This window comes from Leptinotarsa decemlineata, unplaced genomic scaffold (assembly GCF_025532065.1).
Source record: "Leptinotarsa decemlineata unplaced genomic scaffold, Ldec_3_MD MMD2_tig00004307_RagTag_RagTag, whole genome shotgun sequence".
Taxonomy (NCBI): domain Eukaryota; kingdom Metazoa; phylum Arthropoda; class Insecta; order Coleoptera; family Chrysomelidae; genus Leptinotarsa; species Leptinotarsa decemlineata.
The window spans coordinates 16,513,394-16,538,889 of NW_027412606.1; the positions used below are offsets into that span (position 1 = coordinate 16,513,394).

Consider the following 25,496-nt stretch of genomic DNA (forward strand, 5'->3'; position numbering starts at 1 on the left):
TCAAAAACTGTCACACTGTTACAAGTACGTCAACGAAGTGAATTGTGGAATGTTATTGATTATTTCCAATTGGGGTGGTGATTAGAAAGTGATTTTCACATTTCATGTCACTGAAAAAAATAAGGATTGACATCGTTTTCTCTATATTGCATTTACTTTTTATTCTACGGCTATTTTCAAGAGTGAAGTTTTCTCCGTAAAGGCATTCATTTGGGTTACTGAAACTTTTATTTCGGGCGGTTGACGAGTGAGAACTGATCTTCAACAAGATATTACTCCATTTATCTACAGGGTATACAGTCACAATACATTCACTATTTCACCAAAAAGGGGTGGAATCCACCCCTAGGGTCAAAGCAATCCCCAGTACTGGGTCAAATTTCAAGAAAGGTTGAGTAAATTATTGATATTGTTTGGCAAAATTATACCTGTAATGGTCATTGACTGAACTACTATACTAAAATGCTTCGTTTCAGAACTTGTTATTTTTGGGAAATGAAGTTTTTGGTTTTCCACTACTCCATATTGGGAATCTTCCAAAGAAAGGAAGGAAGTAATCAATTTAAAAAAAAAAGAAGTAACTGTATACATAGATGTATAGATCATGCAAAGAAGTAACTTTCAGGCACAAATAATAATAATAATAATAATAATAATAAGACGTTTATTAATCCGAATTCACAATTACATGACCAGTATAATAATACATATATTTTGTGATATACAGATTAATTGGCCTATTGTCAGCTTTCTGATACGAGTTCAGGTGCTGTTGAGGCCCAGAGGGAGAATGTATATACTGAGACTAAGATTGAGATTATTATATTTCGAATATTATGAAAACTGTCAGGTGAGTACTAAATATCTTAATGTTGAGATAGCTTCTCTTTTACCATTCTTTTGAATGACGCCATCGATTTTGTGAAGTCAGTGATCCGAAATTTGTTCAGAAGATTTGCCGTGCAGTATGTGAAGGAACGTTTGAATATCTCTTTCTTATGGGAGGGTATAGTTATAATTCCTCTTCTACGAATATTTACATTATGAACATGGCTTCTAAAGATGATTTTTTTGTGTAAATAAGGAGGTTTTTCGTATTTTAAGATTTTATAGAAGAAACAGGTTGTATGAAGTAGTCTTCGATTATACATATTCATCCAACGTATTTCCTTCATTTTATGCGACACTCTCTGTCTTCGCCTTATACCAAATATCAACCTTACACAAGAATTTTGTAATTTCTGAATGCGCCCGGAATCTCTATTATCTAAACACGGCCCATATATGCTATCACAGAAGTTCATGTGTGAGAGAACAATTGAATCACATAGTTCTTTCTTTGTGCTTTGATTTAGAAATTTTCTCTGGGGGTAGATCATTTTCAAATTAGCATAGCCAATTCTCAACTTTGACGTGACATGCTCCGTGAATTTGAGTTTATTGTCAATTATCAAACCCAGATTTCTAGCGGATGTTCTGAAAGAAATAATCTCATTATCTATACTAATGTTCAAAGATGCCTGCAATTCTTCTCTGATTCTATCATTACAAAAAAGTAGAGCCATGGATTTTTTTGGATTGATTTTCAATAAATGTTCATTTGATATTTCAAAAAGTTTTTGCAGATCATAGTTGAGGGAGTATTCTGCTGCTGCAGTATCTGATGGGTTGAAGGAAAAGTATAGCTGCGTGTCGTCTGCATATAGATGATACTTGCAAAAAGTTAATGACTTTACGAACTGTGCAGTATAAATCGCATAAAATAATGGACCCAAAATACTTCCTTGAGGTACACCAGTTGTGACAGCAATCGCCGTCGATGTCTGATTTTTATACACTACTCGCTGCAATCTGTTCGTTAGGAATGATTTTATCAAATCGCAAGCTCGCACAGAAAAGCCGATATGATTTAGAATTGCAAATAGAATTCTATGATTCAACATATCGAACGCTTTTGTGTAGTCCAGGAGTACCAGGATCGTTGCCTTACTTTCGTCCATTCCCCTCAGAACATCATCTGACACATCAGTCAATGCAGAGCTACAGCTGTAACCTGGCCGAAAACCTGATTGTTTCGCTGGTAAATAATTTATCGAGTTGATAAATGGTACTATTTGAGACTCAATGGCTCTTTCGAGCACTTTCGAAAGAACAGGTAGAACCGAAACTGAACGTAAGTGTGAAAACTCTGATGGTGAACTTATTTTTGGCAGAGGATTGACGAGAGCTCCCTTCCATAACTGTGGAAAATAGGAGTTTTTTATACAAGAGTTAATTATATACGTTATATGTGGCACAATAAAGGGGCAACATAGTATTATGAGAGTAATATTAAGGTTATCACACCCAAATGCTTTAGACTTAATACCTTTCAAAGTTTGAAAAACAAATTCTTCATTAACCTCCACGAATGTAAAAAAATGTGGTAATTTTTCAGCAGTATATTCATCTAGTAAACTAGTGCTTGGCTGGCGAGAGTTTTTACATGAGTCAACAAAGTACCGATTGAGTGCCTCAACGTCCTGTAGTTTTTCTGGTAATGAAGCATTGTTTTTCTTTTTAATGTTTAGTTTTTTCAGTTCTTGCCATTTTTGTTTTTGATTGAGTTTTTTGAATTTATAGTTCAGATACGCTTTTTTTTCGGCCCTTACAGCAGCAGTGACAAAATTTCTCATAGTTTTATAATGTTCCCTATGTTCCACCATTTTTGTTAAGCGATAACGATTGAGTGATTCATTCCTTAATTTTTGCATTCTGCGTATATTATCTGTAATCCATGGACTATATGGTTTTCTTTTGTTTTTTACGTGTCGAACAGGTGCATGATGGTTGAAAAGTTGCAGTAAGTTATCTGTTAAAAAAATAATTTTCTGTTCTATGTTTTCAATCGAGTACAAAATGTCCCATGCTATGTTTTCGAGGTCCCTCTGAAAACAGAGCATATCTATGTTACCTAGAGACCTAAAACTGAATGAATAATTATGACAGGCTTTTAGTTCTACATTCATGGAACAGTAAACGAGCATGTGATCAGATATATCAAGATCCCGAACGCCAGAATCACAAACATCTTGAGAATTGGTGAAAATCAAATCAATCAATGTTGAAGAATTGCCAGCTATTCTAGTGGGTTGGTTGATAATTTGTAATAAACCAAATGTGTCCACTAGATTCTTAAGAGTAACCACATAGTTATCATTATTCATGAACATATTGACATTGAAGTCACCTAATATTATAATGTCATCAGTTTCACTGAATAATTCAGTTAAAGTGTCTTCGAAGTGATTTATGAATTGTGCAAAGAAAAAGCCTTTCTAAAACAGCAAATTTCATATAAACATTGAATTACATGAAAGGAAAATTATTTCGAAACAAATACTTTTATATGAACATTGAATTATACAGGAAACAATTTTTTCTACTCAGTTTGTATTCCAAACATTGGTTATGAAATTAAATCAGATATCATTCACAGGGTTTTTACACTATATACTAAATGAAAATGCAATTATACAATACAATAATTACAATTAGTCACAGTACTAAAGTCAAGAAATTTCAATTTTTTTTCCAAAAATCATTCTCTTTCAAAAAATCTTCCAATTCAATTCAAAGCTAGTGATTACTTATCTTCATTATCATTATTCTTGAACTAATTACTATGGTAATTAGTTCAAGAATTACTCGTCATTTAATAACTTTGATGAATTTAAACATTTTTTTCCAAATAGTATTCAACAAATAGCTACTTTGACACATACTCCAAATCTAATTGGATGTCATATAGTATTACTAATTGATTTCTGAGTTCGTTAAGATTTGCATTCATGCGTCATACATGATATTTTCATATATTTCTTAAATTTCAAACTCATTTATATTTTAGTTATTTTTAAAACTTTCAGGTGGAACACACAAAATTTGGCACCGTCCGGTGCTATCCCACCAGCATTCAAAACACGCCTTCCACTCCTTTAAGAGCAGGAACTGTCAGGGTTACTTCGTCATCTCGGCCATCTATCCTGCCCTCTTCAGCTGATCCCTATGATCTCGTGCGTCGATCGCGCTTGTCAGTAACGGATACTTCCAATCAGTTTAGAGCGAGATCTGTATCCCCAAACAGGAATGTAGAGAAAAGAAGCAGTAGTGGAATATGTTCAAAAGGTAATTGGGTAAAAGAAAAAAATTCTAAAAATACAGCAACTTATATGAAGCGAAAGCTCATCCAACTTCTGGAAAAATTCGAATTTTTCGAGAAAACATTGAAATTGTCAATAAATTAATGTTGAAAAATACAAGTTTAGTATTCCATATGTGACGTCAAAATCCGAGAACAAAATTTCATTTTTTGAAGTGAAGAATATTGAAATTTTTATCATGTGAAAAATTAACGTTAAAACAACTGTTATTTACTGAAAATGATGAATGCCGATTTCAGATGACAATGAAGTCATCCATTTCATGAAAAATTCTGCAACAAATGTATAGCATAATCAATAAAAGTAAAAGATAGATCAAACCCTTACGAAGCATTACTGTATTGAATAAATATTCCTAAAAGTGATGAACTGGGTCACCATCAGCTAGATAGTTTTCAAGAGACAACTCAATCTGTTTTGAAGCCTAAAGTTGTTACTATAATGGGAGAATAAACCAGGAAACCTATAGTTGGGGCCAATGCAATATTTTGACCAAAAAAACTCATTGATAATAAAAGAACGACACAGAAAACGAACGGAAAGAATACTACACTATGAGGGGTCTAGATTTTATAGAAACAGGTTAACTAACAGAAATAATGAATATTTGATATTTTAGTCACCTTGTATAATGTAAAGAATATATTTCATGGCAATAAACAATTCACCTCTCGATTCTCAATTGAATACACTTTTGTATCATCAAATTATGATGAAAGCATAAATAAAAAAACATCTCTGTACTATTATGTTATGTATTCTGGTTCTGAATCAAAGTCGAAGATAAAACAGTAGAATTGTTCTTCTCTTATAGAATAGAAATACTCATGAGTGTCTTGGGGTGGAGTTATTAGAGATGAATGAAACAAAAGTAGTTCATGATTTATATATTTTTTTTAAATTTTTTTGTTAGGTGACAAGACAAATTCCTTCTCTACCATAGGCCGTCGATCCATTCTTGAATGTGATATTAACCCTTATGAACTCGTTACATCCGATTCAAACAGCACAAAGGAGTCCAGCATAACACTGGTTAATGGCCAAAGAATAAGAGTTCGACCCTCACTGAGCGACGAAGATCGCGAGGATGAAAACAAATACGAAGACGTCCAACTTCGGTTATCGACACCTACGAAACCAACTTCGAAAACTTTGAAGTTCGTCACGAAGTCTGTTGCTAAGCATGCGACTACAGTTCCGACTACTAAGGAAAAACGAAAAGAAATAATTGTGAGTATAATAATTCTGATATAAAATACAGAACTTCAATTTTTCTTTTATTATTATTATTATTTATTATTGGATATTGTGATATCTAAATTATCTATTCAAAAGTCTTTCAATTCTACATCCTATTGTTCATTTTTGGATATCGAATTGTCCGTTCTAGAGTAACTAACCAGTTTACATTATTTTTGGAACAAAACGACATATGTAATAATGTTTAAACAAAAAATATTCAGAACTCTTTCCAGTCCATGCCAATAAATGTTCAGAATATTTACCATTCGACAAGTATCCAGAATGTATAGATATCATAACCCTTCAATATTTTCAGTGGAGTTTTTTCCGTCGTACAACCTCCACGTTCTTCATTAATTTTATATTAGAGGGAGTGTCAATCAGTAATAAAATTACGACTCATTTGAGAAAATTAAGTTTAGTGTTCGAAAAGGGGGAAATAAAACTATCTATGTTTCGTACCACTTCTATTTGTAACTAACGTTTCTGCAGTTTCGGCCTATAAAAATATATTCAAACAATTGCAATAAACTTCATATTCTTGTTTATTATTGCAATTGTTTGAAAATATCCAATTTACTCTTATTTTTTGTTTATTATTGTAATTGTTTCAAAATGTCCAATGAACGCATTTTTTTATTTATTATTGTAGTAAATTATGTGATAATGTCTCTATAGAACGAAACGGCAGTAACGTTAGTTACAATTAAAAGTGGTAAAAAATATATAAAATTTTATTTCTCAGTTTTCATGATGACCTCGTACCACTTAGTGACGGCTACATCCATCAGTTTACTTTTTTTGATCAAGAGCTGATATGACGTTCTTGAGAGTTGCATATTCCAGAAACCAATAATTAATATTTTTTCTGTTCTTAGTTTCGAAAATGCTGAAGAAATCATATCAGGTATCTACTTTTCCTAGACTATTTCATTATGGTAAAGTTTTCAAGTAACATTTGAGTATATTCCAAATAATCAGCGCAATGCATGAAGAAGTACAATCCAACAAAATCAGGGTATTTATCATTTCTGGAGGTTGTACGACGTGAAAAAACTTTACTGAAAATAAAAGGTTGAAATACCAATACATTTCAGATATTCTGATATTCGAGTGTCGAATTATTATTCATACTCATTCTATATGTTCACAGTGATATTTCTAAAAAGTGATTTGTAACGTCATATCTGAAGGCTGAATGAATCCAATTTTTTTGAAGCGTTCATAGCATGGCATAGCTAGTAGCTCATAGAGACCGTTTCTCTTATAGATATTTGAAGTATCGAATTTTTATATTTTCAAGCTGATGATGTGTATATGCCCCTTTAGATTTTTTGCTAGAATTTTATAGTTTCAAGTACACACTTACCGTTTCCTGTATTTCAATTCTGCTGCCTCAACAGTTTCTACTTGACATTGAGATCCTCTCGCTCGCTTCACTATTTACCTTTCAGTAAAAAACTATCATTGATATCCTATCAAAGCAGAATTGCTCGTCTTTAAAATGTCTGTCCTGTAATCCATCATTCATTGGATACGAGACGCGTACTATATTGCCGAACTGATCTGAGTTATCACCTTTCATGTTAATTTGTGTCACTACTCTCATAACAATATTAGGCTATTTCTGAGTTCATTGATCCACTCAACTCAGGTTTATCAGATCACGTATGAACTGAGGATGAGAAATGAGTAGTTACAATAATTTCGACACCCCACAATCTACATAACTGACTCAATATATTCCAAAGCCTAAAACAATAGATATTTGTTTCTCGTTAAAACCATGAAAGTGTTGAACATGAAAATATAGTACCTACTTGTAATGACGCATTGTGTCAAATGGCAAAGAATATGAGTTACTTGACTAAATGACTAATGTCGCTCATTTCACAACACCAGGACCCAATTGAAAAAACACAAAACTTTTCAGGTCGATCAGAACAAAACATCCAGTTCGAAGAGCGAATCACCATCACCATCAATTATTGAGAATGAATGTCATCTAAATCGTCGGTTCAAATCCATTCTTAAGAAGTCAACAACCTATAGTGATGTCGAATCAAATGACCAGTCAGAGCGCAGTCCGTCACCAATTAGAAGAAGAGGATCTCAGTTCTACATTCCAATGCCAAGTAATCAGTACGGTAATGTCAAGAAGAAGGTACAATTTCTTGTTGAGAAAGAATTGAATATAGCACTCGACGACAAAGCAATGAGTGAGCTATGTGAGCTATCTCTGGATGACGTTAGTGGTGATGATGAGGTTTTCGAGGATGCTCTAGATGAAAAACCGATAGTGGAATCAAAAATTGATCTCAAACGTAAGTTTATAACTGAAAATTGGATTTTGTTCCAATTGATGAGAATTAGGTTTAGTATTCCTTTGAAAATATTGTTCTATAATGAAACAAGTACTGTAGTTTTTCTAACCATGATTTTGAATTCTCATAATGCAATATTGTCACAATTATCGCATGTAAACTAACAGTGTAACTTCACAAACAATGTCTTTCTTGAAAATTTGGTCCGAAATCTTATAAATTTTCAATTGACAATATCAGAAATTTTAATTGTTGCTTACAAGTTTTGTACAATCGCATTGAATTTATATTTTATTTGTATGGATCCTATGGCATTCTCTTGTTAGTTCATTAAATATTATGAAAATATTTTAAATATGAATTTTTTCAGCACAAAGACAAGTCAAGAAAATATCTTCGTTACATCGCAGTCATAGTGATAGGATAAAAAAAGAAGAGATAAAAATCACCTTCAATGACACAATGGCTCTGCGTAAACTGAGACATAGGAAAACGTTTGATGTTAACTTTTCTGATTTGGAGCGTCTTGATGGATTGAAGAAGAAATCCAAAAACGTTAGTCCGACACCACCTAATTCACCTTCTACAACACCGAAAATAAATTCTATGAAAAATGAGTCGAATTCAATCAAAGAAGTTACTGATGTTGATCATATAGAAAAAGTATCAAGTTTTTCACAAACTGATACTGAAACACCCATTTCTGATGAAATAAGTCCTTCGAAGGTGAATCATCTAGAAAGTGAATGTCCCAAAAAGTCTACAGAGCAAATATCGCTGGAAAAATCAGAACAGTGTATGAATGATTCCACCGAAGTACTCCCTAATATCTCCCCACCTTTCGCTCCGCCTAGGAAACGTAGTATTAACAAAATACCTTCCACTAATAATTTCTCTCATACAACTGTTCATACGGTAAGGATCGAGCCATCCACTAAAGAAAATATGAATAAAACGATTGTCACAATCAACAGCCCTCCGACTGTTCACAAACTACAAATAAAAAATGAATTTACTGATACTAACATGCATAATCTCTCTATTCTTGATAATCCTCAGAGAAAGACATCCATCTTGATAAATGGAGATGACTGTTACTCTACCGTAAATGTCAATGACAATATTCCTATGTACCAATCGTCAGTTGTTGTAAATGACAATGTCATGGACGTTTCTCCCCCAAAAATAAAAACCAGTAGCACGGTGTATATATCAGGTACATTGATATCAAATCAGGATAATTCTGCATTTATATCAAACCAGGAGAATTCCACATTCTTGTTGAACCAGAAGATTTCATCTGAAGAATCCGATATTAATGAAGATTCAGAAAGAGTCAGAACACAATGCTCTGTTGTTACCAAAGAAAACCCAGTGATTGAGAGCCCTGAAGAAGAAAATGTTGCTATTGTAGAGAGTTTCACTGAAGAACACATACCATCTTCCGAAATGCTACGAGAACTACTCAGAGACCCTGTCGAGGCAGTTCGACGCAATTTAGTCCCTCACGTCTGTGGAAAGTCAGATGTGTATAGGCGACCACGCGGAAAAAAAAACATCAGAAGTATTTGTGCCACCTTCTGCCGAAAATAAAAGCATGACAACAAAATCCTCAGAAGACTTCTTTTTGAGGATGCGTGCCTACGAATCGATCTGTGATGACGTTTCTTCTGAGCACAGTTCCTCCACTCAGTATGAGCTGATGGATCCAGGCTCCGATTGCTATACTGATCATAGTAATCGTAGCTCAATTACTGAGGAAGAGTTAGCTAATCGAACAAAATTTTATGAACTACTGGCTGATTCAGGAACGGTAGAGGTTTCGGAGAACGAGGACCATCTTTATGAAAGCATAAAAATCAATAATGATCCAATCTATGAAGAAATCGAGATTCCACCACCATTGCCAAGTAATCCGCCTCCGTCGAATCTACTGGATGATTTGAATTTAGATAAAGAATTCACCACCAGGTAAGTATTTGATGAACAAACATTTCACCTGTGACTTCAATACTAAGCACGCGACAAAAAAAATTCCAGTATAATGATCAGTATAGTGATCATCTATTGTTTTTCGAGGGTAATAAATAGTTAATAGATAATTCCTGTGAATAATTAGTAATAACATTGATTGCATTTCAAATTGAAATATAGAAAAGCACATGACTTCGAAATTTCATTTCAAATAAGATATTCTTTCGATGTTTTCTCACAATTCAAGAAAATCCAACTTTCTGAAAATTACGTTATATGGTATGTAAGCTTTCAGGGCCGGTATCTAAGAGATTGTTTGATGTTTTCGGATTTATTAGCCGTGGTCTGCAGGTTTTTATATATACAGTGCATTTCTTTAATGTCCCCTTCCCCCTTTTATTTTTTGAACGGGTCAACTCAAAAAATTGAAATTTGCAATAATAAAATTAATGTACGAATACTTTATTTTGAAGTGAAACTGACAAACGAAACTTTCAAGATGGCGACTGGGCGCCATCTGGGAAAAAAAGTTAAATAGAATGTGGGTTCTTGTGACACATCATTTTGAAACTCCTGACAAATACTTCATAACCCTAGAATATGAAGACAATATCTTCACCTACTACAAAATGGAAAAACATTCAATAATTTCCTGAAGACAAACACATTGATATCGATATTGATAGAATAATCTTTTCTATCTGCCATATGGCAATTTTAACAACCCGATAAGGTTTGTTAAGTTATTTTTTGTTCATAAAAACGTCAAAAATTGTCAGTACGACAATGAACATCACGTTTTCCGGAAAACACATACCCAATATCTAGAAAAAGTTTGGGCAGGAATATTGGAAAACCATATTGGAGTACCTCTATTTATTGATCAAAATATAACAGGGGAACTGTATTTGAATATGCTGGAAACTACTGTTGACCCTCTCATCAATGAAATCGTTGAAGCGAATCCAAATGAATTCGATATGGATATTGTATTCCAACAAGATGGAGCACCACCACATTACTCCAGACAAGTAAGAAACTATTTGGATACCACTTTTCCCGGTCGTTGGATTGGCCGTCGACGTCCTACAGAAAGGCTAGCCCGCTCGACAGATTTGACAACTTTCAACTTTTTTATGGGGCTATTCGAAACAAAAAGTTGTACGAATTTGAACTTTCTTTGATATTGGATACACAGAAGATAATAATAAATATTTGTAGAGATATTGACGTTACTGTGTTCGAAAATGTTCGACGTGAAATATCGGATAGGCTGTTCATATGTCAAGAAGTTCAAGGCAACCATTTCGAGCATCTTCTGAACAGACCTCAAGCTTATTACCTCATATTATGTAGTCAATTGTCAATCTATTCAGGCAATTATTAAAAGTTCTGCCATTTTGTAGTGAGTGAAGATGTTGACTTAATATTCTAGGGTTGTGAAATATCCGTCGGGAGCTTCAAAAAGATGTGTCAAAAGACCCCCTTTTACATTCAACTTTTTTTTCCTAGATGGCGCTCAGTCGCCAGCTTGAAAGTTTCATCTGTCAGTTTCACTTCAAAATAAAGTATTCATGCATCAATTTCATTATTTTTAATTTCAATTTTTTGAGTTGACCCGTTCAAAAAATAAAAACGGAGGGGACACTCAATTATGTCTAAACTAGCCTGGATATGGTCTCACTTTTTAATAATATTCATCTTGATATTTGCCTTTGAGTCATTCATAATAATCGATACCGTATTAAAGAGTTTTGCAATATTCATGAAGATGACCTCATATATATTTTGATATACTTATGGGTGCAAAAACGATTTCCATTTTGGTTGATTATATAATGGACGCCCTGTCAGAAACTTTCTCAAGTGTCATTCATTTTATTCAAAAATATGTAGATTGTAGATGTTATAATTCTGTCTCTCCCAGTTACTGGAATTAGTAGTTGTGAAAATCCCTTACATACAATTCACTATCGAAAATGAAGACGATGAGCATATTTTTTTTCCTACAGCAAATTCATACTTTCATTTACACTGTACTCGTTGACTGATATAGAAAACCTAGTAGTTCTAGTAACTTCATATAGGAAAGGAAAGCTTCTGAATGATCAGTCAGAATATCGGGTTGTTTGGGATGTGAAATATGGGTTTGCGAAAGTTGGACTGATCTTTGGGATCTGGCTATTGATATAGCCATTTTGACGAGGGCGGTTTTGGGTTCTTTCAGTTCTTTGGATATACTGTGGTTTTGGTGAGTCTGAACACTTTGTCAGAGAGAATTCAAAATGGAATTCAATTAAGAAGGATTATGATGGGGCTCAGCATTGAAGTACCGGTTGGTTTGGGTTTGTTATCGGTAAACAATGGATATGAAGAGAGGAACTGTTGGATTTTCAGGTCGAAGTGCAAGAATTTGAGGTTCAAGTTCATGAAGTTATATAACAAATCATCTCGTAGGTTTGAGTTCAGACGTGTTAATGGATCTGGTTTAAATGTCCTCCATGTAAAGATTTTTACTTGTTTGTGGATTTTCCGAAAAAACAACCTAGAACTGCAGTGGTTTATGAGCTTGAGAGTATTTTGGTAAATATATTGTTTCGTTTTGAGGACGGCTACTTCTGGTAGGCAAATTCAGACCACATTAGGTATAGTGAGCGTAGTGATACACTGCAAAGGTTTTCTGGCCTAACGTCGGGGCTTCAATCTGCCTACTCTAACTACATATCTCAGGATGACGAGATGACTCGAAATGATGACCTCATTTATGAGGGTCACCGCTGTCATTCTTCACATCTAACAACACTGCATACCTCGCTTCTGGAAGCCACAACCCTGTTTCTATCACCAACTTCACCATCGCCTCCACTACCAGTCGTCTCCTCCACTCGTCCCCTCCACTCGTCCCCTCCACTCGTCCCCTCCACTCGTCCCCTCCACTCGTCCCCTCCACTCGTCCCTCCACTTCCTTAGTTACGAACATTCAATGATGCTTACAGAGAATCAAGATATTTAGACATGAATGAGATTATATCAAATTTGTAAATATATAAAAATGGATAATGACTAGTCGAAAGCTTTTCCCCAAATTCCTTCTGGAGTAAATGTAATCAAAATATGAAAAAAATAGTTGTCCATAACTTTTCAGGTTCGATCACTCTAACTTTTATCTCACTCTTACACTAGCAACCAAATAGTCTATAAACTCAGGAGAACTCAAAGCTAAAATTCGTTATGGAGGTTGTCAATTTGAAAGCTTCACACCCTTAATATCTTCCTTCCAGCAAATAATATGAGGAATTGAAAAAACAGGTAAATTTTATAATCAAGGTAACATCTATCCCCAAGGAGGGGTAGATGTTACCTTTAGAATCTTAATGATACCCTGACTTTTTTTAATGAGCAGTTTCCAGTTTTTCTGTTCTGAGATGCAATATTGTATTGACTCCTTTTGAAATAAATGATTAGAAGAGTAGGTGGCACTGTTACAACTCTTGAATGACAGTAATAAATGTATAACACGTGGGATTTCATATTTGTTGGTTATTGTCCTTTTACAAAATGAAATTTAATTTGTTAGAGACATTTTTAACTGCCCGAAATGTCATCCATTTTGTTCTGAACATTTTGTTCTGTTTTCGAACTCTCCCCTAACGTTACGGAACATTTCACTAGGAATTGACTGGCATGCCGCTGTAATTCGACTTTTGAGTTCTTCAATATCAGAAGGTTGTGTTTTATAAACAACGGATTCAAGATGCCCTCAAAAGAATGAATCTAAGGGTGTTAAATCCGGTAATCTGATAGGCCATTCAACTGATCCTCTTCTACCAATCCACCTATGCGGAAATTTCTCGTTTAACCACTGTCGGACTGAAAGAAAATAATGACGGTGAAGCACCGTCCTGCTGAAAATGTAACAGATCCTCCTGCATAAGTTCATTACCTTCTGCATCCATTTGAATTTCTAGCTCCTGAGTTATGTGAGGATAGATGGTCTCTTCAAGTATTTCAAGGTACAGATTGTCAGTCAAGTTTTCTTCCAGGAATGATAGACCAATAATGGCTTTATCAAGATTATCAGCCCAAATATTGACTTTTTGTGGGTGTTGTGTATGCCCTTTACGAAAAATATGTGGGTTTTCGTCAAAAGAGACAGTTTTGTCTATTAGCACAACGCACTTTCCAACTTCTCCATAAATTATAATCATTTCAATTCTGTCTTGAAGAATGTAAACCATTTTAAACTTTTAAACACCTAATAATATAATCATTAACAGCCCAACAGGTACAACTGTTTGCGGAATACTACCATATCGTTCAAATTTTCCAACCATTTTTTTGCCTGAAAATAGAATCTTTTCACAGCACAAGTAGCAAAAGAGGATGGCTATTTGTATACTTTCTGCGATGAGAATTAAAAATTCATCATTTACTCAACACAACTTTACTACCATCTACATTTTATTATTAAAATACTTTTTGATGTGAATTTATTGAAGCTAATGGCTAATGTTACCCCATATAGAGGGTTGGGACCAGTTCTGGTTAAACTATGCACCTCAGTATAGGCGTAGTAATAATTACTTCTATTAGTTCAAAACGCTATCTATCAGAAAATGCTCATCAAAAAATAATAAGTCAGGGTACCACTGAAAGCAGAATTGAACGTCAATCAAAATGATGTACCACTTGATCCGCATTTCCATTTGAAATTCTAAGGGTTACATCTATCCCTCCTAGGAAGTTGAACTACGAGGGCTACAAATAGTCCTTGGATATATCCCCCTCGACATTAAAATTGACCTGCTTTTTCGATTCCTCATATTGTTTACTGAAAGGAAGACATTATGAAATGAAATCAGATATCATTCACAGGATTTACTAAATGAAAAATGAAAAAATGAAACGTAAAAATGTCATGTTCACTGGTAGACATCGATGTTTCGCCGTAACACACTTGCCTTAGGGCTCTCCAGTACTAATTTGGATAACATAATAAAAAAACACACACAATTCATTCATAAATTACGATTTTTTATGTTACGGAATAAGTTTGATCTACTTATATCATCGATGACATCGTAGTGACATTCATTCACTTATTTGATTAAATCCCAGCAAAAAAGAATTTTGTTTAATTTGAAAGGGTTATATTTTTATGAGTAACTAATTTTTTGGGAAAGAAAGTTTTTGGCTTTCTACTACATTTTTCTGTATCAAGATGGAGTAGACGGAAGCCAAAAACTTTCTTTCCCAAAAAATTATTCAATGATAAAAATATAACCCTTTCAAATTGAAACTATTCCCAAATGAGTTACATGTATATACAACACTATATTTATTGTACAAATATTTTCCAGGTCTATATTCGAGGGAGCATCAAAATATGACATTCTTAGTTATCTTGTCGATGCAAAGGAAAGGGGGATAGTTCAAGAGGAAAGCTTCAGTTATAACTTTGGAATCAGCACCACAACTTATGAAGACAATAGAGTGTCTCAGATGAGCACTGTCAGTGATTCGAGCGAAGACAACTCTTTGATAATAACTGGCGCTATTATAGACGAGAAGGCCGCATTCCAAAAAGCTGCTGAAATTGAGAGAAACGACTCTGGAGTTGGTTCGGAAACAAGTAAAAGTTCCTTAAGTAAATACAGGAGTAAACAAGAACTGTTACTATTATGCGAGGATTGTGAGTTACCGTTAGAGTTCAAGATTGAAAACGAGCCCCTACTTTGTAGAAAATGCTTGAAAAAACGGTCTGAGCGTAAAGAAATCATCACGGAAATAGTGGAGACTGAAGAAAAGTATAGCAGAGACTTGCAAATAATCCTAGAGGAGTTTTACCAGCCTATGCTTGTGGCTGGTCTACTTACTCCTGATCAACTCTCTGCGATATTTCTGAATGCGGAAGAGTTGTTAGAAAATAGCCAGGCACTGGCTGAAAAACTTAGAGATGCCGTTGAGATTGCTACGGAGCAAGGCGACGAAGATCTCTTGACTGTAAATATGGGCAAATTGTTCCTAGAAAGTATGCCAATGCTTCACGCTTTCGAAACGTATTGTATACGTCAGGGAGCGGCAAGTCTTCTTCTGGCCAGTTTGGAGAAAGAGAAAGAACTTCTGAGAATATTTCTGAGGGTCTCCCAAATGGAAAATGTCATGCTGAGAAGGATGAATCTCAATTCGTTTCTCATGGTTCCTGTTCAGCGGGTTACCAAATATCCTCTGTTGCTCGCTCGGCTATATAAGGTGACTCCTTCGCATTTGGATAATAAGGAGGAGTTGAAAGAGGCTCAGGTGAGTATCAATATTGTCGTTATTGAAAACACTGAAACATTATGGGAACATATGCTTTCACGGCTGGAGATCGTGGTCGAATGGGAATGTTTCCTTTTCTACTGCGATAGACATCATCAGTGGTATATGTTTCAACTGACTGACTAAGCAATGTTTGAAACTTCGATTTATACCTCCATCCCCACAGTTACCTCATATTCCCCTGATAATATCTGCCGTAGATGCAGAAGAAACATTTGGCACTACAAGTCATATTCGACCTCAGTCAACCAGCCCGGATTCCATTTTCTCTAAGTGAAAAATTATATCATAACCAGTTTTCTGATTTTGTAGATACATGTAGATACATGTACTGCCAATTATTTGCTCTCTACAAAAGACTGACACAGTCGGGATTAGTATCTAAGAAATCCACATCATCATCCACATCATCATCTGTTTTACCGTGTCCTAAAAGTCGATCATCGAGTTCTAGAGGTCAAAGCTTGAAATTGTTCACTATATTTGGAATCGTTCTATTTCCACTTACTTTACTAATGATTTTTTGTTTCTGAAGAATTGACTCACGACCCCTGGTGTAGCTACATCAGTTTTCAATGTTCAATGGAAATATACTGAATAAAATAATTACTCAAATAATCTAACAACATATCACTATCTTTTGTACTGATAGTAATAATAGTTTGAATACAATGTATTGCAAATTTTAAAACAACTCAAGAATGTTACACACGTTTCATCATGATTTTTTGGTGCATTTTTTTAGGTACGAGTACCGAGTGACAGATCAGTTATCTTAGTTTTGAGATTCTGTCACACACAATCATTGTTGAAGTGCATTAATGAAAATTACCATTTTTCATTGAAGTTAGTTCAATCACACCTTTTGAGTATTTCATTTCAATCATAGGCTTCTTGAAATAGCTCTTCCTTAGGAAATATAAATAATGTTGAAAAAATTAATCTTAGTATGTTAAATTTACTTGAAACACTTTCATTCGTATCATTGTTTCTTGCAGCTCCATCATTATATTTGGTAGAAACGCCCATTTTTTCTAGAGGGTTCCATTTTCCCTAATGAACATGGATAATAACATAAATGTTTATAGAAATAGAAGTGTTTCAGTTAAATAATTATAATAACGGAGATAATACGTTGATTGAAGGAATTTCTGTGACTAGTTTTTATTTTGTGCCAATTCAAAATTATTTACTTTTCAACTGAAATATGAAGAGTCGAATCGTAACCTACAATTCTGAATTCATCTGGTTTTTGGACTACTGGTTATTCTTCATATTATCTGAATTATTTTGAGTGTTACTGGACTTACTATTTTCACGGGTTAAATGATGTTTTTCGGAACTCAGAGTAAATAATTAGAGCATTTATATGTTTGAAAGAGGTTTCATGTTGAAATATATCAGTTCGGACTTATATTGTCTAATATGATTCAATTTTTCGACTTACTTATCGTTTTATATATATTTTTAAATTGTTTCATTAATTCAAAAATAATGAAAATTGATTCAGCCTTATTTCATAACCGTTATTTTTAACACCTCAACACGTGTTTCAATTACCAAGTAATCTTTTCCAAGAGAAAAATAAAACTAGTTTACTCTTCCTCTTGAAGATGATCACTTGTTGATTGAAATACGTGTCGAAGTATTGAAAATAACGGTTTGGTGTTGGGATATCACCAAAAATATAATAAAATACTCCGTTACTGATAATCTTTTAGAAGTTTCAATTCATTCGGTTGGTCGGTTCGGCGTGGGTGATTTGTTCAATTACTTGAATTGACTGCCGTGTTGGTCGGTGGTTCAAGCCCTAGTCTGAACAATCGATCTTCACTTGCTATCGTCCAACCCGTGTTAGGAATCACACGTTAAAAGGTAAGACCTCGTTAATCCTTGACTCGCAGAAGTTTCGACTTCTGAGGGTTGTCGTTCGTAGGGGTGCGACAGCTAGTTAACGGAAAAAACAGATTTTGAACAGATTTTCAAACAGATTCGTTTTTCAATTTGGAAACAGGACCAACGACAGAAGCTGTTGAAGTGATCTCACGTTTTCTACTATTATTTGGTATTTCAATTACTTCGATAGTGGGCACAGATAATAACGATGCCAAAATTCTCATCAGACTTCTCAGTGTCGATGACAGGCTCCAATGAATTATAAGTTTTTCTAAAAAAATTATTTTTGGAACCAGGTTTTCGAGCAATTCTTCTTCATTGTTATCACTTCAGGATCACTTTGTTCACCGATTGGAGATAGAAGTGCAAATATTTGGTCCATACGTTTTACTGAAACCTGAAAATTAAATATATACACTGAATATGGCCATGTATCTCCGAGGATACATAGTATTCGAATCTCCCAAACAGAAAAATCTGTTCTATTGATGTAACTTTGCAGCCACAATATAGAAACATACCATACATTTCCAAATTACATATAATTATTGTGAAATATAATGAAAGTACACGGTGAAACAGTAATCTTACCGATTCACATGCAGGAAATCTATCGTTGGCAGCCGTATTCCACTCACCACTGAACAAACTTGCCAAGACATGAAAACAATATGGTGACCTCCTACTACCCAATGTATCTTCTCATTTACAGTGATAATAAGGTATAGGTCACATCAATGGGAAAATTAATATATGAATGCTTGATATATAGTATCTCAAAAGAAACCTTGCCAACCTATGGGTTATCAGTGATACCAACTGCTCAAGAGTTCATTAGAAAATGCGTATTGAGAACGTCCCTTTATCATCTAATGATGCTAAATATCATCTATTGAAAACACTGTCCCATCACCAGAACAAAAATTACGGTCTCTCGACGCGCGTTTCGCTAACCAAGTTATCGTTCTCTGTAGATCATCATGACTCAGTCGAGGGACCGTAATTTTTGTTCTGGGGTTAGGAAAGTGTTTTCAATAGACCTAGTACTGAGGTTTTTTTTTCATTTACGAATTGTTTTCAGCACAAAATAGAACTGCACCTAAACCACATGAACTCAGAGACCAAGGACGTACCTAGCAAGCTTTGGCGTCGTATTGGCAGTAGTTCAGGAAGGAGATCGAGTGCTGAGATGGATCTTGTGAACATCAAGTTGAGAAAAATTGCTGTTGATGTTTTGGAGTGGAACCACGAAGAAGCTAAATTTGCTTTGGAAGGGAAGTTGTTATTTACGCAGCCAACTGACAATAATTGGAGAAAGGGAAGAACTATCAAGCTGATGCCAGTCAATGCTTTGTTAGTGATAAATGGAAAGGTTAGTTGATTTTCTATGCAGGGTTTCATATTATTTGTAATGCCAAGAGTCCTATAGATTCTCTTAGTATTCTACTTGAATTAACCACAGTCATAACAATTGTAAAATTGAAAAAAATGAAAAGAATTGATTTGAATTTATATTATCTCAAATTATAGCCAACTTCATATGTGTTGCGAAGGTATTTAACACAATTCTGTAATCAACCAAAACATTTTCTGAATACTTTACCAATAATGAAGTGTTTACAAAAAGTACATCAATTTGAAATATATATAAAATTTGTAAAAAGATGTATTTAATATATTACACCATCGTAACGAAATGTATCAAAACTAAAAGACGCAATGATACTTTACTCAGCAGCTGAGAAATTATCAGGAAAATTATTGAAACATCGGTACGTTGTCTTTCGAAGCATCTAATTGTTTATTTTCAAAATTAATATTGAAAAAAAATTACCAGCTAATTCGTTTTCAAGAAGGGCAGCAATGTTAACATGAAGTCTGAGATATTGTCATAGGTGCGTTGCTGGACTCAATTGTATGTAAAAGACAAACCTGACTAAATAGAGGCGGTCTGTTGCAGAGTCAAGTTTGAAATCAATTTTCAAATGAGATTTGTCTCAGTATATTCCAGTGCAACTTTCGTGACAATGCAACTTGTTCAAACTAGAGCCCAAAAACAAAGCAAACAAAGAAGGTATTGCTGGACAAACCTGAGTAAATGGAGACGATGAAATCTACCCAATAGGAACGACAGAAAACTAATTCCACGAACATCCTCGAGACTCTCACAAATGTTCAGTTGCAAAGCCAAGCATCGACATCTTATTGCAACTTCCACTACAAAGCAACTTGTCTTGATTCCCAAAAAACAAGTTCCAAGACAGAATTTCCATTCCGCTTTTGTATGTCATACACACAACAGTTGTCATTGAATAAATAATTGTTGTAATAACAATCTTCATGTTGATGATTCTTATATTCTTTCTTTCGACTCTAGCTTTTTTTGGATACGGATATATTCTGTTTACATTTTGACATAGCGAATATCGCTGGATTTTCGAAATATAACCATTGAATTTTTTTACAGGGAACTGCCAGGCATTTCGAAATTCTAGATACAGATCTGTCTTTTGTAGCAGATTTTTTCATCGGTGATGTTTACATAATTCCAAGAGAATTTGCCCAGGAATTTCGTATTAGCTTCCAATCAGGAAAGATAAATCCATTTACAGAAACTATAATGTTGCATAATTTTTTGGGTTTTCAGATCTAGTTGAACCACGAGGACTACAATTAGTCCTTGGATATGTCCCCCTCGACAATAAAATTGCCTTCTTTTTCGATTCCTCATATTGTTTACTGGAAGAAAGACAGTAATGGTGGAAATTTTTTAAATTGACACCTTGTATATTCAATAATTTTTGAAGAATAACATTCTGAAGTTGCCCAGGAATTTCGTATTAGCTTCAAATCAGGAGAGATAAATACATTTACAGGAACTAATCAACACAGGCTATCATGTAGGGTCTGATATCATCTCATTTTTATACGATACATCAAATTTTTCATCACTAATTCACACCCGCAACCACCATGAGAGCCAGAATGACCCCAGTCTTCAGAGGTTTCTTCCAAAAGCATACATACTTCCAAAAGCCACTCCAAACTCAAAAGATCAAGGCCTACCCTGTCTGTTGTCGGGGAATGTATAACTGTAAATGTATAACAGTTGAGATGCAAATTCCTATAATTATGCATAATTTTTCGGGTCTTCAGATCTAGTTGGTATAGCTCCTTCTACGTCTTCTCTATAATCCTTAATTCTTCCACTTTTGAGATGGATCGTTATTCCGAATAACATATTGACAATATGCATTTACTTTTCCACAACCAGAAACTCAGTTGAAAAACACGTTACCCCTTGCCTCTCATGTGAATCTACGACTTTGTAGGTACGTGTGGCAGATACCCGACGGAAAAACAACAACTAACCCAGCTTATACCGCGCAGAAAGCTGAAGTAAAACCTTCAGGCATCTGGAAATAATGATATTTGTTGCATGTAATATAATTTTTTTTTCAGCCGACCTCAAATAAAACAAACGAAAGAACCGAAGAAGGTACTCTTGTGTTTGCCAAACAAGGGGTCAGAGAAGCTGCCCTTTTGTTAGTACGTGATAAAAATGGTCGGTACTCTTTATTGAGAGATCCATTGTACTTAGATCGTTGTGTGATAGCTGCAGATCCAGCTTGGCAGAGTTACTTTGAGGTTCAGGAACTACTAGGAAAAGATACCTTCATTTTTAAGGTAAGTTCATGAATCCCCAGAATCTATATCACACCCAAATGTGTTAATCAATAAGTGTGTTAATCAATAAAATCACTGAAGTGAATAAGGATAACAACTTAATAACTGTAGAAAAATTAACAAAATTTTCAATACACTTGGTGGGGTTTAGCGGCTCATGACGGAAGGAAAAATATTATTCCTCTCTGAAATTCTCGAAATTCTAGTTACTCTACTTACTCGCTCAACACAAATCTCGAACTGAACTTTAAAAAATCATGTATCATATCTGAGGAAGAAAGTAAGATCAATCCAGAAAGAATGAAATTCGAATAACTTCCAAAGACAAAAGGCCTTGTATTCAAATATTAGTTTGAGTATTTAGAGTTCAATTTCTAGTATCTCTGCGAATGCTTATTGATCTGGAATTAGCGCTTTGGTATTCTGATAAATCATCCCAGATAACAGTTTCAGTTATCACCGGTAAATGACTTTTCTCACACTCAAAGCATCTTTGTATTCCCTTATTTTCAGAAGTTGAATCTGAAAATTGTTAAACATTATTCTTTCTTCTTCGCAAGCAACTTCCGCCGTTTCACCGAGTTCCTCGAATCTGCTAGATTTGATAATGAGTTATATTAGAGAGTAATCCTTTTTCGTTATAAAACCCAGAAAGTTCACTCTTGAAACCCCTTTCATAATATATATTTTCTCAGACAAACGTCAAAAGAATGAAGTGTCCGGTATCTACTTAAATAAACATATAGAACGTGTTGTCCAACAATGCATTTAGCTAGAGTAGAGATACGCAACATATGGAAACCTATAATCAAGCGGAACATGACCAACTTCTGTCAAACGGTCAAGTCCCGCTAAAACCGATGAAGCGGAGAGAGGGAAGAGGAGATAGCTGGAAGCACTCGAATGACCTATAAATAGTCAGATCTCAGTTATCACCTGAAGACGATTGTGGATACTAAGAATCGAAACGTCGTGAAGTAACTTCTCTTGAAATCTTTCAATTTTTAATTTTAATTTCTTGTTGATAATTTTTAATTTTCATCTCGTGTTAATAGTTCAATTTTTTGATTTTTTGATTGTTGCTTGTATTTTATTTCATTGTAATTTCAGTTTTTTGCTTAATATAATTCTCATTTTTCAGCTAATCTTTTTAATTTTCCATAGATTCTTTCAGAGATTTCAAATCAATTGATATGATATCAGACAATGGAAGTCCGAACCACTGAAATGCACCACGAAACATCGTCAACCACCCCCAAACAAACAAGATATACTATAAATAAAGCTATTTTAATCTGTTCAACAGTATTCTCAGGTTTTTTTCGCGTCAGAAGAGTTCTCATTATATTGGTACTTCTGAAAGTTGCTCTTTGTACAGGGTCGAACTGGGTCGGAATGATAAAGCTGTCAGGTGACTCTCCACAAGCTCGAGATGAAGTCGTCCTCAGGGATAGATAAGGACGTTTTAGGTCTACAAACCAGAATAGCGAATGCAACTCCAGTTATATGGCCAGTCTGACACTGAAATCAAATCTATGACCAATTCGTCTAAGAAATTCGTTAGTTTCAACCCACATACAAAAAATCATCAGCAATACAACAACAACATACGTATCTGACAACTAACATCATACCTTATCTTCCCGGCTTATTGAGTCAATTTGAGACAAATCCGTTAGAGATATGAAGTGGTGACAACTTTCAAAAGTTCCAATAGTTTTATTTTTCCACTCAGGTATTCAAAAAACACACTTTGAATTTCACAAAACCCCGACACGTTTTTGCTATACGTTAGCATCTTCAATTTTTTGCTATAAGTTACCATAAAGGTTTCTCCCGGCTTATACTGAACTACTAAGTCGTATTAGAGCAATTTCAATCGCAGTTATTGTAATCGGAAGGAAACAGTAGCCCACTCTTTTCATCATTGTACACAAAGGTTTGTGATCAGAATCAACTTCAATTTTTAATCCATAAATGAAATAATGAAATTTTTGGATCGTGAATACGGTGGCCAGCATTTCTTTTTCAATCTGCTCGAGATCATGTTCGGTGGGAGTGAGACTTCTGGATGCAAAAACGACTGTATAGTCATCCTGTAGTGAACAAACTCCTTGAACATTTTTCGATGCATCTGTCTCCATCTCTATCGACTTCTGGGTGTCGAAAACTTCAGTATAGGTGTCGATATCGAAATTTATTTTACCTGAGACAGTGATTGTTTGTGAACGTCTTGACAGAGTAGTTAGTAACTCTTGACACAAATTTACTCGAACACTTTCTCATGCCTAAAATTCTCAAGAAATCGGTTTAACTTTCTGGTAACTGGCTTCATATCCTCCTTTGAGTGGATTTGTCCCAAACGTTCACATATATATGTCATCTTCGTATGTTATCGCTTTTATGAGCACAATTTTCATCAATTATAACAATTTTTATGATGTCATTGATTTTTATATTTTTTTGTTCCAAATGCTTTTTCACTGGTCTAAAGTATTTATGTGCTCGAATAAAAATATTGAATAATGAGTATTGTTTGAACTGACTTTTGTTTGATTCGCCAGCCTGCAAGCATTCTATAATATTTATAGCAGCTCGTGGCAAAAATATGAACAGTTATAGAAATTTTCATCATAATTTCAGATCACATTTGTAAAATTGTACTCTAGCATTGAAAATTGATCGATTTTACTACCATTCTCAGAATTCCCTATCTTAATTTCATAATTTTATATAATGCCAATCCCTAACCAATTACTGGCTCAAATAATTGATAGTTTATTGTCTATGAAAAAATCCAAATAACTTTCCATATAAGTAGAAAATTTGATAAACTGTTGATTTCTCATGAAAATCGTACTTTTTCAGGCAGAAGATGAAGACCAGACCAAAATATGGTATAAACAACTGCAATATCATGCTCAAGGAATGGGAGCTTGGAGAAAAAGAAGAAACGCTTTAGCCAATATTATGATAAATGGTATGGGGCTGCGATCGTAACCTAGAATGAGAGAATAATGAATACTTCCCGGAAAGTTTTCATGAATGAATTCTGCTCAGTCACGTTCACTTGGAAATGTTAAGATGTATGATAAAGAAGAAAAAGATTTTGATCGCATATAAAATGACTATTTAACAATGTAATGAAAAAGAAGTCACCCTCATGAATGCAATAATATCCATTTCATTCCAAACTTTCGTCACGTCCACTTCGATATGTTAAGATATATAATAAAGAAGGAAAAGATTTTTATCGCATATAAAGTGAATACTAAACAATGTTATGAAAAATAAATCATCCTCAATAATATTCATTTCATTCTAAACTTTCGAATATGTGATGTACTGTAGTAATGAATATTACTGAAAATTTATCCCAATACCAAACCGTTATTTCAACACGTCGACACGCATTTCGATCACCAAGTGATCATCTTCAAGTAGAAGATTAAACTAATTCAATTAAAACTAGTTCAGTCTCATTCCTAAAGATGATCACTTGGTGATCGAAACACGTGTCGAGGTGTTGCAATAACGGTGTTGTGTTGGGATAAAACTCCAGTAATATTCGTAATTTTTTGAATAAAGTGAAGTGAGACATGTTTTGTCATTCAAAAAAATTCGAAAAATGAATTTTGTATAGCCGGAACAGTCAATTATTTGTTATGATATATGACTCACCATTTTAACGGTTATTTTCATTATAATTTAAAACATGTAAATTGTAAATGATTAGTAATTTAGCTGTGATATTTCGAAATGTATGGTTTTGGGATTATTTTATTTGTTGTTAGATAACTTAGATATTTTAATAATATTCAATTGATTTATGAAGATAACCAATAAAATA

At 34.3% G+C, this 25,496-nt stretch overlaps 1 protein-coding gene across 1 annotated transcript in view; it reads left to right on the forward strand.

The window, feature by feature from the left end:
- The window catches only part of RhoGEF64C (Rho guanine nucleotide exchange factor at 64C), a 210,914-nt gene extending 185,863 nt beyond the window's left edge, over window positions 1-25,051 (forward strand). The window contains 9 exon segments of the mRNA XM_074179082.1: window positions 3,909-4,167; window positions 5,116-5,432; window positions 7,378-7,768; window positions 8,139-9,327; window positions 9,329-9,739; window positions 15,103-16,042; window positions 19,041-19,331; window positions 21,422-21,646; window positions 24,515-25,051. Coding sequence (XP_074035183.1) covers window positions 3,909-4,167; window positions 5,116-5,432; window positions 7,378-7,768; window positions 8,139-9,327; window positions 9,329-9,739; window positions 15,103-16,042; window positions 19,041-19,331; window positions 21,422-21,646; window positions 24,515-24,646 — 4,155 coding nt within the window. The 3' untranslated portion in view covers window positions 24,647-25,051.
- The last annotated feature ends 445 nt before the right edge of the window (window positions 25,052-25,496 follow it).